We start from the raw sequence: 16,708 nt of genomic DNA, 5'->3' as shown, positions 1-16,708 counted from the left end.
ATTAAAAAGAAGTTGTTACAGAAGGAGGTGGATTATTTGCTTGCTCATAATTTAGCAGAACCTAGTTTTAGTTCTTGGAGTTCTCCCTGCATCTTAGTGAGGAAACCTGATAATTCCTATCGTTTCTGCACTGATTACCGGAGACTTAACACTTTAACAAAACCTGACTGTTTTCCTTTACCTAGGATCGATGACTGTGTAGATCGTGTTGGTTCTGCGCAGTTTGTCAGCAAGTTCGATCTTCTGAAAGGTTACTGGCAAGTACCATTAACACCTCGTGCTAAAGAGCTATCTGCTTTTATTACACCTGACAGTTTCCTACAGTACACCGTCATGCCTTTTGGAGTTAGAAATGCTCCCGCTACTTTTCAGCGATTAGTCAATCGAGTGTTGTCTGGGTTGACGGGATGTGAGGCTTACTTGGACGATGTTGTCTTGTACAGTTCGTCTTGGTCTGAACATCTCGTACAAATCACAGAACTTTTGGAACGCTTAGCAAAAGCCAACTTAACGATAAATCTTGCGAAATGTGAATTTGGAAAGGCAACTGTGACATATTTGGGTAAGGTGGTTGGTCAAGGGCATGTAAAATCGATAAATGCAAAAGTAGAAACTATCTGTAGTTTTCCTACTCCAACTACACGTCGCGAGTTACGACGGTTTCTTGGGATGGTGGGGTACTACAGGGGTTTTTGTAAGAATTTTGCAAGTGTCGTTGCCCCTATGACAGACTTGTTAAGCCCAAAGAGACCTTTTAATTGGTCAGAGCAGTGTCAGAATGCCTTTTGATAATGCTAAATCCTTGTTAGCATCTGCTCCTGTTTTAGTGGCACCTAGTTTTGAGAAAAAGGTTCTTACTAGCAGTTGATGCTAGTGCATCTGGCGCCGGTGCTGTCCTTTTACAGGAGGATTCAAAGGGAATCGAGCATCCGGTTTGCTACTTTTCCAAGAAATGTAATTGTCACCAGCAAGTGTACTCCACGGTAGAGAAGGAGGCTTTGGCCCTTGTTTTAGCTGTTCAACATTTTGAGATCTATTTAAGTTCAGTCTGTGGACCTATTATGGTTTACACTGACCATAACCCGTTGACTTTTATAGATCGCATGCGTGGAAAGAATCAAAGGATTCTGAGATGGAGCCTTATTCTCCAACCTTTCCACCTGCAGATTACACACATACGTGGCAAGGATAACATCATCGCTGATGCTCTCTCCCGTGTATAAGAGTCCAAATGCGTTGGGTATCTTATACATTTTCTTGTCTTTTCTCTATTTGTTTAGGTTTTTTTTCTCTTCCTCGTTTTTTTTTTTTCCTCTTTCTTTTCCCCTCTCTGATGTTCTAGGGCCCAGGATTTCAGGAGCGAAAAGAAGTTGGGATTTATGAAGATGAGTGTTAATGTTATTATATACTCATATTTTTGGTGGTGGTTTTTGCAAATGTATTTATTGTTTTTTTCTCTTTTGTCGGTTTTTCAGGAAACCTCCTTTTAGAGTGGGAGGTGTGACGACCCTGAGTCTTCCTATTGGGCAGAATGGGAGAGCTTCCGATTGGGTCTCCTGTTAATTGCCAAATTAACTTGAGTGTGTGTGTATGTGTATATAAGCCAGTGTGTTTCATTAGAGGTTACGCTCTCTGTGGGATAGACATTCCCAGAGGCGTCTCCATGCTGGATGTAAGCACTTCTTGATTATTTTCTCATTTGTTTGTTTATCTTAAGTCATGTAGCATATATGTATATTTTGTTATATGTTCATTCATTCATTGTTTACCCCTAGACTTTTGTTTGTTGTTCTTTGTTTGTGTTCTTTATGCACAGTTTAATAAAACACTTTTCTTTGATTGGACCTTTGTTGTCGGATCCCCCTTTTATGTTGCGACTCAAAACGAGCGGGTCGTAACAAGTCTTACACACATGCTGTACATTTACTCTGAGCCGTGCATTCATTTGAGTGATGACGGATATCATGGGATGGCTTGAAGCAGCGCAGGAGAAGCAGATAACTTGATCTTGACCCTTAAGAAACTTTAATTAATGCTGTCATGCACCAATCTGCTTCAAATTGACTTAAAAATTACATGAATTGCTAAATAGAACATTGAAATAAAAATGTAAAGGGTGTACAAATACTGTTGTTTGAAATACTGTCATGTTTAAAAAACAAACAAAAAAACATTTATAATTTATCTATTATATATTTATCTATTATAACCAACATATATTTTTATGTTGGTTTGGTCGTTTGGCTGTCCAGAAATGTGAGGGCTTTTTTTGTGTAATTTGTCAAGTTTTTTGCCAGGTGGCTTTTTTAATTATATGATGTCATTACGTTGCTGTCTTGACACCAGCCAATCACTGCTTAACCATGCTGATCGTGGTTTTGAGTATCGATTCATCTGCCCTCTTGAGGAAACACAAGAACACACAGTAATCTTAGACAACTTAATCCAGATATTTTAATCCAATTATTTTGAAGAACCAAATTAGCCAGATATCAGTTATCAGGATTAAAAGGTCTGGGATCTGTCAAATGATATCAGATTTATTAAGTGAGGTACAAATAATGGACCCCTGAAAGCACTTACCCCACCTTTAAGTTTGGAATCTATACAAATATGATTTTCACCCTCCACCAAGAAAATCTTGCATGTTTAAATAACGCCGGACATGACTGACAGGAAGGGAACTGTTTTATGTCTAACCAACACTAGGTGTCGCTCTTGAGAGCCCCAATCACCTCGTGTTCAGGTGCTGCATTCAGAAAAGGCCAATGAAATTGCAGAGCAAAATTTGCTTAGTTGGCCACACCCCAGACATAGAGGTATAAAAGAGGCCAGCGTGGCATTGTTCAATCAGCTTGGTTCTTCGGAGCATCTAGGAGAAGCAAAGTTTCCATGCTGCTGGACCGTATGGCACATCTTAGCGGTCTCTCTCCCTTATCAACACAATTTTTCTGCCACCAGGCAAACAGCTACCACATGGTCAGTAAAGGAGCAATTTCCTCTTTCCCTGGGTCACACACACACACACACACACACACACACTGTTCATGGCTCCTGCTACCACAACAGCCAGGCATTGTTCACTGGCAACAGAACCTGGATGGATGCAAACATATTGCTCTCTGCTAGATGGATCAGGTAAGCATGACAAGAGGCCCAGCGTTCTCGGCTGACACTGGCCTCTTTCACAGTGGACACCCAGAACAAGGTAACACATTAGCACACATTACACCATGAACACTAAGGGACACAAAGTTTCCCGGCATGGTCAGCCTTGTTCCACAATGTTGCGGGAACACTCTAAACATATTTCCTTTACTGCTTCTGTACGGAGTTTGGACACATGGTTAACACTCGCCAACCAGTTACACTGGCTTCTCAAGGCAATTCGGCTTGGCTATGCACTTCAATTCGCCAGGCACCCACCCAAGTATAGCGGCATTCTTCTTACCTCAGTACTGCCCATCCAGAGACATTATATAGTCTAGAGAGATTATATAATCTACGCATGGAACCAGTTTCGTCCAGAGTTCAGAATTCTGAGAACTCAGATGACTGGTAGGGTGTAATGCTTGCATTAGCGCATTTCCTCTCTCCAATTGTGCGCTTTTTAGGTTCACGTTAAAGTTTCCCATAATGGTGAACCTTGGACCACTTATCTCCATCACCCAGGAATTCATCACCCATTGCTTTCAGGTGAGCCCTCATATTTGGGTTAGTGCTCCATATTTAGGGACTCCCTAACGGCGGTCCCATATGTGTATTTCTTCACTGTTCGGGTTCCCTTACTGTATCTTCCCGTGGACGGAGCTTTGCTCCATCACCAGTCAATGTGGTTGGTAGTTTCTTCCCCTTAGTTGTAGCACTCCAGAGAGACTTCCCTATGTTTTACTACCTGTAGTAAGTCCATAGGATGTATTCTCCATACAGACCTCCGTGTTGGGTAGGATGTGGCCTCCGTAGAGGAGAACACTTCCTAACTTTAACTATCAGGTGTGCTCAGCTGTACATTACTTACATTTATTTAGCAGAAAAGGCTATCTGCAACTGAAGTGACCTCTTCCATTGTATAGTCTCCTACTTGAAGGAAAACTAGAGGTCATGTCACCGGGCATTGGAAGGTTGCGAGTGGTTTGAGTGCATTTGTTATTGGCACGCTTTTATACCCATATGTCCAGGGCATGGCCAGCTATGCATATTTTGCTAAAAAAAATTTGATTGGCCTTCTCTGAATACATCAGAAGTGATTGGAGCCATCAAGAGAAACCCCTAGTGTCGGGTCGACACAGCACCTCCGTTCCCTCCATCAGGGAACGGATGTTACAATAGTATCCAAGATGTTTTTCAGCTTTACACCAAAACATTGACGGCTATAAAATAAGACACCCATATAATATGTTTTCTATTATTTGCAAAAATAAGCTGAGACTATGACATTTGACATCCTAAAACATCTGTTATATAAAATACCCGTATAATAATGTTTTTATTTTTTATTTCCTGAAGATGATGCTGTAGTCCTCAGTGTTGTTTGCGTCCACAGCAAAGACTGAAGCACTTCCTGTACTGCTGTCTGACCTGGACGAGAAGAGACAAGAGGATCTGAGTGACTTCATGACATCAATTTAACCTCTGAAACTCATGAACCACAGTGAATTTCGTTATAATAAAAACGTAAGAAAACGTGTTTTAAGAGACTTTCTGATGTAAACGGTTTCCTATGGAGCGGGATCATAAAAAGGCTGAACTAATTACAGAGGACAAAATAGAAAAAAAGCTTGAGAAAGCTGGGCCTAAAAGTTTGAAGTGGTTTTAAAAGCTTGGCTTATGATGCTGTAGTCCTCAGTGTTCCACAGCAAATACATCTGAAGCACTTCCTGTACTGCTGTCTGACCTGGACAAGAATGAGATGAGAGGAGCTGAGTGACTTCATGACATCAATTTAAAAGCTTTTAAAGCTTGGAGATTGAAAGCATTGATGCCAAACAGTTCAACAGACAGATCAGATTGTGTCTGTTTAAACCTGTGCTTTCGTGCTTTGGCTGGTGCTGAACCAGAGTCAGACACGCTCAGTGCTTGTCATATATCACAACTATGCAGTGTTTGCAACCACATAATGCTTATTTTTGGTTTCAAACATTTAAATACACATAAGTACTAGTAAAACAATACATTTAGAGTTTGTAAAATACACACTGGTGTCTATGGAAGCAGCAATAATAATCCATTCAAATATAATTTACCAACGTGTTTTATTCATATAAGATACACATAGTGTAAGTAACTATAAAGTTTAATCTATTCTTCCCCCAGTTCACAGGCCACTTATTTGCATGTATTTCAGAAGAAACTGTAAATCTGACTGACAGGACTCTCTGAACTGCGTCGCGAGCAAACATGGTGGCACCCATCTCACGTTATAGACGTTTATAAAGGTTTTTAAATTACAAAACACACTCACTTACACGTATTTGAGCATCGGAATATTGGGAAAAAAAAGTTTGTGAATATTTTGAATACACTCTCAAAAATGAGAGTACAAAATTGTACCTTTTAAATGTACCATTTGGGACAGGGCCAAATGCTGCGTTCACACCAAACGCGAATAGAGCATCAAAATCGCGTCTACCGCGTCTAGTTTGATGCTTGAACATTTTGAATCCATTCGCGCGTCCACAGCGATTTGGACGCACGTATAAATCGAGCGTTTGAAATGAAATAGAGGTGCGTTCAAGGCCCTCCAGGAGAAATATGTCATAAAATACCACTCTGCCTCTTTTCATTTTCATTAAAAATATATGTTAAACATTAATAGCCACACAAATGTGGTCCAGGCAACTCAAATGATAGATTCATGAGACCAAAGTTCGGCCGTTAGATCTACAAAAGATGAACCACTACAGGACATCAGAGCCAGCGGCAAATGTCAGAAGGACTGGCCAAGGAAAGGCTGCCCTCGCCCGGGGTTAATGAGCGGTAATTGCCCGGTGATCGCCTGGATCTCACAACTCCAAAAACACAAGATTATTTTTTTAAATAGGCACTTTCTTTATAAATTAACCACAGATTTGAGCTTTAAACAACTACATTCTCACCTAAAAAAGTCTTAAAACTACATTTTGTGACACAATATTAGTATTTTTAAATTATGCAGGGTTTCTCATCACGTCACTTTACCACGTGACATCAGCAAGCAGGCTCCAGATTGGTTAACGCGGCGCAAATTGACGCCAAAGTTAAACAATTTCAACTCGGGCGTCAGACGCGAATTCGCTTCAAACGCGTGAATGCACAAAAAGCACCATTCACGCGTATCGCGTCTATCGCGCCGCAGGACCTCCAGGCGCACGTCAATGCGCCTTTCCATTGACTTAACATTGAAATCACTCGCTCCTGACGCTCTATTCACGTTTGGTGTACCTCTAAGTCAGCGGTAGGCAAGTTCCACCTAGAGAGCTGATGTCCTGCAGAGTTTAGCTCCAACCCTACTAAGCCACCACAGTATAAAACTCATGGCTCCCAGCATGCATTGCAGCATTAAGTATGTCACCATTGTGCTGATTCTTGAAATCTGTGTGCATCTATACTTCCCTTCTAACTTCCCTGTCTTTAAAAATCAGAATTCAAAAAGTCAGATCTGTGTCAAGTAAGTATTGTTGATGAATATTGTTTATTAACATTTTTTGTCCTTGATGAGTTTAATCAAACTTTTCAGTGTTGGAGTCAAAGTCTGCAGGACAGCAACTCTCTAGGACTGAACTTGTCTACCCCTGCTCTAAGTAGAGGAAAACAATGGTATAATTGTACCCTAAGGACCATTTGTGTACCTTTTTTTCTGAGAGTGTAGAAAAAGGAAAATTAAATTAAAGCAAAACATCTGCCATACAGCTATTTGGGCTGCAGTGAGTCATGTGAAAAACATGACACGTTACCATGGAAACAATAAGGTGAAAAGTTCTAAAATAATGGCCGCCTTGATAAATTCACTCTGGGGGGTCAGATAGAATATTTTAAACTCACACTTGAAAGGGTTAAAACTAGTAGTTTTGACAGTTGGAGTTTGAAAAGTTTTAGATCATTTGAACGTTCCGTCACAGGAAGAAAATGGAATAATAGTTACAGATTAAACAACTGCCTCTGACATTTCCCTCTAAAAGATACGGATTGCCAAAATAAGAAAAGGACCTGCATGACCTCCTTCAGTTTTGAATGGAATATGGTAGTAAATTGAGTGATGTCTGACCTCATCATTGAGGACACAATAGACCAGGAAGATGAAGGTTCCCTGCTGGGAGTTCACGATCAGGAAGAGGATCTCCAGCGTCTTACTGTCTTTAGTGAAGAAACCCAGAATCCAGGGGCAACCAAGAACCACAAACTGAGCCAGTGTTTTAAACGCCATAATCCTGCAGAGAAAGAAAGAGCAATGACTGAGACGAATCAGACACAGGTATTTATGTTTAACAAATAATCTTTAAAAACCCCCAATCAGCAACAAACGAGACACCAAGATATTAGACAAACCCTGAAGAGTAATTAACACCACTCCACACTCCTAGTGAAACACACATAGTGCCCATAAAAAGGACTCTTCCACATTAATTCATAAGAAACCTTCTATGATAGAAAATGCATTCCAGGACACAGTGTTTATGATTATTACTGTCTTTTGTCTCTTGTATTGTATTTTGTTTTATGCATGTTTTGTGATAGAACTAACATGTAATGTAAACTCACCTAACCATGTTTGGTATCTACGAATTTGCATTTTGAAGACACCTGATGATAATGAGCAGAATCACAGAAGGAAAGAGAAACACAACTACTACAACTGACTTCAGCCACAGCTTTAGATGAAATCAACTGAAGATAAAAGAAGACATTAAATCTCTGAAGATCTCAGCAGAGGAGGATTAAACAACTCCACAAACAGCATTACCAGCTTCACACATTACTAACCAGACTGACTTTATTTCTGTCAGACGTCTAATTGAGTTTTAGATGTTGATGATTTATTGAAAATAATAGTTTTATTTGAATTCACCATAATGGTGATCAGTATTTGCTTTAGTTGGGCTCTTGACCCTTGACTTCTTAACATTTATATTTCTCTGTCCGCTGAAACTATTTGTTACGGCAAGAACAGTGAGAGAAAATTGATAACGTCAAGTTGATGAAAGATGATGTTGGGCTGAGAGTCATTGATTATTGTAGCCTTGTAACTCAACAGCAGATCCAGCAGTGTTATCATCTAATTAACTGAAAGATGTTTAAAACATGTACATACGTTTTGTTTTTTATGAATCTCAACAATGGTGACATGTTTAATGCCGCAATGCATTCTGGGTGCATCATGCAAAACTCATCCATGGTTCCCAGAATGCATTGCTGCATGAAGCATGAAGCATGTCACCATTGTTGAGATTCATAGGCTGAATCTTGAATTCTGTGTGTGAGTTAATGTTAAGAGAGGTTATAGTACCTATTGTACAATCTGTTAAAACCTTATTCATCTTTTTTTGCCGTAGCAAACTCAGTTTCAGCATAGTGATGGGAAGTTCAATTGTTTTTGACAGTTTATTTCAATGATTTGGTTCAGATAAACGGGTCACCGGCTCTTTTACATCATCACGTAATGATGTAATTTCTGTCATCCCAGCGGATGAAAATATAATGAAACACATTAAATTAATAATAAGTATTGTTATCATCTTGAATAAGGTCTTACATTTACGTTTTGCAAAAGCACTCAATATAGCCACTGTGGTGCAAACGTGGATATTTACAGGGATTAAATAAATGTACACAAGTCCTCGGTTCACCCATGCTCATATTATCAGCACAGCATCAGTTGTCCGAGAGAAACAGATCAGTTCAGACGGTGCTATGCTCACTTTGCTCAGTTTCTCAGCTCATCGGTTCTCAGTACCGAACATGTCCGAAAGACCGAACATGTCCGAAAGAAACGGTTCTCGATTCTGTACTGATAATCCGAGAACCGCTCCGACCTGTTCCTGACTCGAGAACCGCTGTATCAGTGTATAAGTGTGCTGAGCTGAGAACTGCTGCAGCTGAATGTAGTCTATATCAAAAGTTTCAAGTTTCAAGTTTGGTTTATTTATATAGCACATTTAAACACAGCAAACATGGCTGACCAAAGTGCTGAACAGTACACAAGTTAAGGAAACAAGGACATAGTCCAACATTTAAGACATAAAATCACTGTAAATTAAAAGCTATAGAGAAAAAGTAGGTTTTAAGAGAAGATTTAAAGGAGGTTACGGGCTGAGCCGACCTGATGTAATCCGGAAGGCTATTCCATAGCCTAGGGCCGGCAATAGCAAAGGCTCTGTCTCCTCTGTGTTTTAATCGAGATCTGGGGACAGATAAAAGTCTCTTATCACCAGACCTCAAATTTCATGTGGGATTATGTGGACAGAGTAGCTCAGACAAATAGCTCGGTGCCAGGTTATTTAATGATTTGAAGACAAAGAGTAGAATTTTAAAAACAATTCTGAGATGCACAGGTAACCAATGTAGTGATTTTAGAATTGGAGTTACGTGATCAAATTTATGCTTTCTTTTGAGGAACTTTGCTGTGGCATTCTGTACTAATTGAAGTTGAGCAATAGACTTTTTGGACATACCAAAGTACAGAGAATTGCAGTAGTCCAAACAAGTTGTAATGAGCGCATGGATAGCAATCTCTAAGGTTTTCTCAGTAAGAGAAGATCTAATCTTAGAGAGAAGACGTAGCTGGAAAAAACAAGAGCTGATCACAGCATTTATTTGTTTGTTTCAAAACTACTGTGATTAATTTTTTTGACTACATGATTCATTTTATACACATGAAACCTGCATTTCGTTCCTCTGAACAAATTACACACATTATCAGCTCATCGGTTCTCAGTATCGAACGTGTCCGGCAGAAACGGTTCTCGATTCTGTACTGATGATCCGGTTGTACACGCATGCTCAGCTCATCGGTTCTCATCGAACGTGTCCGAAAGAAACGATTCAATCGGATTCGAGAACTGTTAACTCGAGAACCGCAGTATGTTCGGTAGTACATGCACATGCTCAGTATCAACTGCTTGTGAGTTCTCATCAGTTTTCTCAGCACAACATGTCTCAGTTCAGTGAACTGTTGGAGTTACTAGAGTAACATATTCTTCACAAAATTAGTTTATTTCTAGTTGGAGGGACTGTCACTCATGTCATAAAGTTAGTAACTTCAGTAACATACAGATCAGTGCTGACTGGAGCTGCACACCGTTTAGAAAAATTCAGTTCGTTTTGGTGAAACCTGTTCAAAAGAATAATTTCTTAATTAATCAGACATCACTATTATAGTAATCAGAGACACACTAACATCAAAAAGTCGTCAAACTGCCCAACTAAAGAAAACACTGATCACAATGATGGTGACATAAAAAAACGAAGTTTCAACACAAATAAAAATTAAATTAAAAAAAATAACCGTTGATTTCTTCTAAGGGTGTGGCTGAAGTCAGTTGTAGTTCTTCAGTGATTCTGCTTGTTAACACAAGCTATCTTTACTAATGCTCAGTCATCCCTTAATTATCTCATTAACTCCAACACTGATTCAGTTTTACACTTAGTCTGTAGTGTGCACACTGAACAGTGTTCATTTCATCTGGGCTAACCCATGTGGAGCCTTCATCGCTGTGCTGGCTGGAAAACGTCCCATGTGTGGGACCAGAAACCCGGTCTGACCGTGAGGTTGTGGACCGGCAGGCCTCAAGCAACTTGACCATAATAGAGTCAAACTAACAGTGCAAGGTCATTTAACAAATTGATTGAATTATTGTAAAATGTATTTAGCTACATCAAGTTAATCTGATTAATTCATCCACATATCCGTTTCTAATTACAACAAGTAATGATTAATTATTAATATTTCCCCTTTGAGGTAATTTGCTGCAATTTATGTGTCTTATTGACAAAAATTTTGTGTGAGTGTTCAAATCATAATGTTTGTTACTTGGTTTGTTTCATCTGTGAAACTTCAGCGTTCAGATTTTTGAGAGTTGAGTTCAGATTGATGATGATGTTGATGAAGAGAATCGTGTTTAACTGAAAAGTAAAAAAAAAAAGACCAATTAAAATCACCTTGTTTTCCCTTTATTATAAATTAAAATCATGATAAAGAATAAATGTTCTTACTGCTAGTATGACACAAACAGGACCCAGAAAACTCCAGATAAAACCTTTATCTATTTTTATCCAGCAGCTGTTTAGAGGAAAACACAATACAAGAACTGAATTAATCAAAATATTTGTCAAAAATACTATTTCTGGTGTTAACTTATCTCTTTAATCTTGTATGCATTTATACGGTGTGTGTAAAATGTCCTTTTATCAAATGGCACAAATGTCACAATAGCTCAGAGCTGCTTTATTTCCCTCTAATCAAATTTATTTAAACAACACCAACAACAACTCACTGTTTGCTGCCATAGCCTTCAGGAAACAGCCCGACAGACACGCTCACCACAACCAGAGCAACCGTATATCCAATCACACACAGGAATCCACTGCTAAGCACCTCCCTCTTTTTGGAGCTGATCTGTGATAGGTTCTTCACACAGATGAAGAGCAGCACAGCTTCAATGGACATCCACACAAAGCCGGAGAGAAAGAGGAAGTGCAGCACACCTGATATCACGTCACACAACACCTGGAGAGCATGAGAGACGGTTATGATGATTCTCAGTGAGGCTGTGCTGAGCTGTAGGGCTCCTTCATCATTCTCACCTGCTGATGGCGGTGTATGTGGATCAGGAACTGTTGTGTGAGCAGGAACAGAAGGTGAGCCAACAGCAGACTCACACAGAGGTTGATTCGGGCCACATTATTCACTCCAGGACTCCACTGACAAAGGGCAAAGGTCAACAGGGCCAAACTGAAGAACACCAGCCCCACGATCACACACACCAAATTCAACAGCTCCATCAGTGAGTCGCTCTGAGAAAACATGTCAGAGTACATGAGTGCTAAATCTGTGCTGTTCTTCAATGCTCTCTATAAATGTTCTCGTACCTCTGATGGGCTGGTTTGCATGATGAGAGCGAATGTGGACAGATGAACACACACTCACAGAAATATTTCACCCAAAATTTAAGATTTATGTAATTTTATTAAATGACAAATTCCCATTTATATTTTTTTCATAATTTTAACACAAATCTACCAAATAAACTTTACACAATTTATTTTCATTAGGATAATAAAACCTATTTATTTAAAATACATAAAGTTTATTGTATAAATTGCATAATAATTAAGAGAACTAAATCAGGATAATTAAAAAAGTTAAATAACATTTATTTGAATCATGTTAAATGTATATTCATGGCAGAGTTAGTTTTTATGCATTTACATCTATTTGATTTTATTTAAAAACTCATATTTTTAAAATCTATACATTAAAAGTAAATAAACTCTAAAAGATTTAATCAATTTTACAATTTATTTAATGCAATTAGTTAATAAATACTAACATTGTTTGAATAATAAGAGTTATAAAACAAACAAGATTCTGTTATTTAAAGTTTATGTGATTGGTTTTCATCAAAGTTATGAAAAAAAATCCATTTGGGAAACAGGAAACGACGTCACTTTCGCTGGACACAAGCCCTCGAGATATTGTGGGAATCCGTCACACACATCCCACTGAGCAAAGGCGTACGTTGAAAAGACGTCCACTGAGGAGCCAGAATGAAAGTTTTTATGACGTCTGTTTTTGACGTGTTCTGCACGTCCGATATAAACGCTCATGGAACCTCAAGGTTAAAAACTAGTTCAAATTATGGACATATTTTCCATTTGTAATTGCAAAGCAACTCACAGACAGTGTGTGTTTGTCCAGAAATCATGAAAATAAAAGAAACTTAGCTCACACCTTTAGACACTTTAGACAACTTAGCATCTGTAATTCACACATCTTTGGATTGTGAGAGAATCGTGGGATTCAATCCAGGATCTTCTTGCTGTGAGGAGACAGTGTTTCCCACTGAGACACTGGTGCTGCCCTTAATCACAGACATAAGACACACTTTGACTATTTCTGTCAGACGTCTACAGAAGCTCTTACTGAGAATTAACAGAGGTTTAGATGTTGATGTTTATGTTTCATTTGAAGTCACCATTGTGGTGGGAAGCGTTTGCTTTAGTTGGGCTCTTGGTCCCCGTATTTGTGTTAGCTTTTCTTTGGCTGCTGTAACTGTGTGTGAGAAACACAATAGTTATGGCTGAGAAAGCAAAGATAAAGTGACTTCAGGTGTTGTCAGCTCCTTGTGGATGACTAAATCATCAGAAGTCTAGAATCTGATGTTGTGCTTTTGAGTTTTATGTTCTTGTTTGGCAAATAATAATTTGTTTATATACTATAACCTTGTGAATCTGCTGTATTGACACCAATAGCAATAAACAAATCACTCATATTGAAAGATGATAAAACAGCATGTGCACATTGTTTTGAGAAAATATTTCTCATAGTCACACACAGACATCAAGATTTTGCATATGATTCACAACAACGGTGACAATCATAAAAAAAAAACTTCATGCTGTAATGCATGATGGGTAGCTTCAAAGTACAAAACTCAAAACTCATGCTTGATTGTCACCGTTGTTCAATTCTCATTCTTAATTGCCACATTATTCACTCCAGGACTCCACTGACAAAGCGCAAAGGTCAACAGGGCCAAACTGAAGAACACCAGCCCCACGGGCACACACACCAAATTCAACAGATCCAGCAGTGAGTCGCTCTGCTCTGAGTCGCTCTGAGAAAACATGTCAGAGTACATGAGTGCCAAATCTGTGCTGTTCTTCAATGCTCTCTATAAATGTTCTCGTACCTCTGATGGGCTGGTTTGCATGATGAGAGCGAATGTGGACAGATGAACACAGGAACACACAGTGAAGCTGCTGTTGGTCTCTAAAACAGAACAACCATCTACAATCCACTCGCTGATATTCCAGTACACACAGGACAGAGAACCGCTGGGGTCGAACTCCTGCAAAAAGAAGAAAGAACATGCAGAAAATATTACAACACTGAATATTAGATGTTTTCTGATGTTCATCAGTTCTCAGGTTGGACAAAAGCACATTTCAGTCTCTCACTCTGATGTGTTTGAGGGTGAAGTTGACTGGTTTGGTGAGTTTAGTGTTGATGGTTTTGGGAAGAGTAGCTGAGATCACAGTGGACATCATGGTTTTAATCGTGTCATTTGATGTGTTGAAGAAGTCGGGCTTCAGTAGATTCTCCATTGTGTTATAACTCATGAAAGCCACAGCAGCTGATCCTGTGTGACAGAAACAGAAATGTGAAACTATGTAAAAACAACAATGAAAACAAAACCTACAAGTAAATGTAGTTTAGTGCTATGATGTCTCTTTCTTTGATTTCTTTTCTAATTAAATCAAACTAAAACATTTCACATACTTGTTTCAATGTTGTTCTTGGCGATCCCGATGAGATCAATGTCCACAGAAGAATTTGTTGTGTCAAGTCGAGGGATTTTATCTAAGGTGACCTGTCGTCCAACCATGAAGACTTCAACCTCTGATTAAAAACAAACATTTAGTTATGTGACATATTAAATAGGTTACATAATTAATTTTTTTTTATTATTAAATTACAATTTACAAACAAATAAAATGACTATTGATTGGTTTTCATCTCTGATGTAGTTTGGACCCTTCATGTTTACTAATGGCTCTGAAGCGAGTGTCTGCCTTTCAGTAGCTGCATTTCTGTTGCGTGTTCTTCTAGTACTTGTTACACTTGTTTTCACTTTGTATATACTACAAGAGTTTTTAGTTTTTACATTTTGAATCTATGGATATGGATTTTTCTCTATCCTCAAGTCGTAAACTTTGTCTATTCAATTGAGAAGCTGATTTCTCTCTGCTCAATGACACACGCTGGTATTGTTCACCCAATACCACAGGAACTGAGGTGTAAATCCTGTAGAGCCGGTGCTGTGCTCAAAGCTAATGCCGCGTTCCAGGCAACCCGTAACCCGTGTTTTTCCAACCTTCTATCCGTGAAAGTGGACTGGAACGGCAGTCAAACCCGTGACTTCCCACCCGTGAACTCGTACTAGATCGATGTACTCCCAGTTACGAGTTTTGACGTCACTTAGCCCACGAAGCAACAATGGCAGCCCCCTACGGATGCAGTGTTTATGAAACAAATATACAAATAACGTAAAATAAAAGGTATAACCGCTTTTCTTGCCGTCTGCGCTGTTTTTCTCCTCCGTTTCCCTCAAACAAGCAAGGAGTAAGCACCTTTGGCGATAGAAATTATTGTAAATGAGCATACACCCCGCACGGTCTGCCATGCTTTGTTTACATCTAACTACCACACAATTCCTTGCGCTCAGGCAGTTTGGCGTGACTTTGCCTGGAACACTACAAAGTCGTGAGTCGTGGTTTGAAGTTGTAATTTACGGGCTCAAAAACCTGCCTGGAACGCAGCATAAGCTACACAGTAAATTCCCGGTGTTGAATTAACACCACTCAGTGTTCATATGGGAACCACCAGCAGGTGTTAAAGTAACACTGAAGCAGTGTTAGAGTTAATAAGATACTTAAGTGATTCATTGAGCGATGATTGTTTGATTATTGAAGACACCTGATGATAATGAGCAGAATCACTGAAGGACAGAGAAACACAACTACAGCCACAGCTTAAGATGACATCAACTGAAAAGACATTAAATCTCTCTTATTACAAACCAGACTGACTTTATTTTTGAAAGACCTCTACAGTTCTTTTTGAGAATTAATAGAGGTTTAGATGTTGATGATTTATTGAAAATGTTTGGTCACCATTATAGTAATAAGTGTTTGCTTTAGTTGGGAAGTTTGACTCTCGACTTTTTATGTCAGTTTGTGGTATTTTACCTCTATATAGTACTTGATATCATATATAATCTCAGTTACATCATCATCAATAATAACAGTTTTATCACTCACCTACAGTGGCAAGAGTAAAACTGACATTGTCACTCGTGACTGTCGGCTTCACCAATGTAGAAATGAGTTTCTCGCTGGTTTTCAACACAAGGTTTCCATAGGAGGCGAGTTCAGCTGGGCTGACTGATGAGGATGACTCGAAAATCTTCCCTGAAGCGTTGAAGGCCAGAGTCAAAATGTCGGTCACAGTCTAGTTTAATGATCAGATAAACAGAGTCACAGTAAATATCAACAGAGCCAATAAGACCGCACTGGTAATCATGTCAATAATCTATTATCTACATTATGGAACTGACAAATATTTGATTATCATTTTTCTCTTGAAGACTTACATTCACAGAGAGCACTTGAGTTGTGATGTTCTCCATCTGCTTAAGAATATCTTGGAAGCAGTTCTGATCCTGAAATCACAATTGTGAAAGTAGGATTTGTTGATTTTGATCATAGTTTTCAATATTAACAGAGAAGCAAACATGTATTGTTAGTGCACTGAAGGCCACTGTATAGGTTGGATGTTATACAGACACACAACACAAATCTATCAACAATAGAAAAGCAGTCATATTTCACATAACAGTTGCACATTTTATTGCACTACTCTTTGAACTTATTAGCTGATACATTTCCTGAAAAAAAAAACTTGGAAAACTTGAAAACTGGTAATTTTGTATTATTAATTATAGCTAGCCTG

At 38.9% G+C, this 16,708-nt stretch overlaps 1 protein-coding gene across 1 annotated transcript; it reads right to left on the bottom strand.

Moving 5' to 3' along the window:
- Positions 1–2,437: 2,437 nt before the first annotated feature.
- LOC307122972 (adhesion G protein-coupled receptor E3-like) lies at positions 2,438–16,412 on the bottom strand. Its single transcript, XM_079811321.1, has 11 exons — positions 16,350–16,412; positions 16,018–16,207; positions 14,477–14,596; positions 14,155–14,336; positions 13,887–14,045; positions 11,779–11,988; positions 11,469–11,701; positions 11,188–11,254; positions 11,006–11,097; positions 7,244–7,406; positions 2,438–4,578 (listed from the first exon to the last, which is right to left on the bottom strand). Exons 1-11 carry the CDS (start codon positions 16,383–16,385, stop codon positions 4,522–4,524), a joined length of 1,509 nt encoding a protein of 502 aa, XP_079667447.1. The 5' UTR covers positions 16,386–16,412; the 3' UTR covers positions 2,438–4,521.
- Between the last annotated feature and the right edge of the window lie 296 nt (positions 16,413–16,708).

Source organism: Gobio gobio (assembly GCF_949357685.1).
Source record: "Gobio gobio genome assembly, chromosome: 3".
NCBI classification, from domain to species: domain Eukaryota; kingdom Metazoa; phylum Chordata; class Actinopteri; order Cypriniformes; family Gobionidae; genus Gobio; species Gobio gobio.
The sequence above is the reverse complement of the archived record's forward strand: the minus strand, read 5'-3'. Positions and strand labels throughout refer to the sequence as shown.

Excerpts from the sequence above, each read along its gene's own strand:
- LOC307122972 (XM_079811321.1), bottom strand. The coding sequence starts at position 16,385 with ATGGAGAACATCACAACTCAAGTGCTCTCTGTGAAT. Across the intron at positions 11,702-11,778 it reads ACATACACCGCCATCAGCAG|GTGTTGTGTGACGTGATATC; the intron begins GTGAGAATGATG and ends CATGCTCTCCAG. Across the intron at positions 4,579-7,243 it reads ATTGTGTCCTCAATGATGAG|GTCAGACAGCAGTACAGGAA; the intron begins GTCAGACATCAC and ends CTTCTCGTCCAG.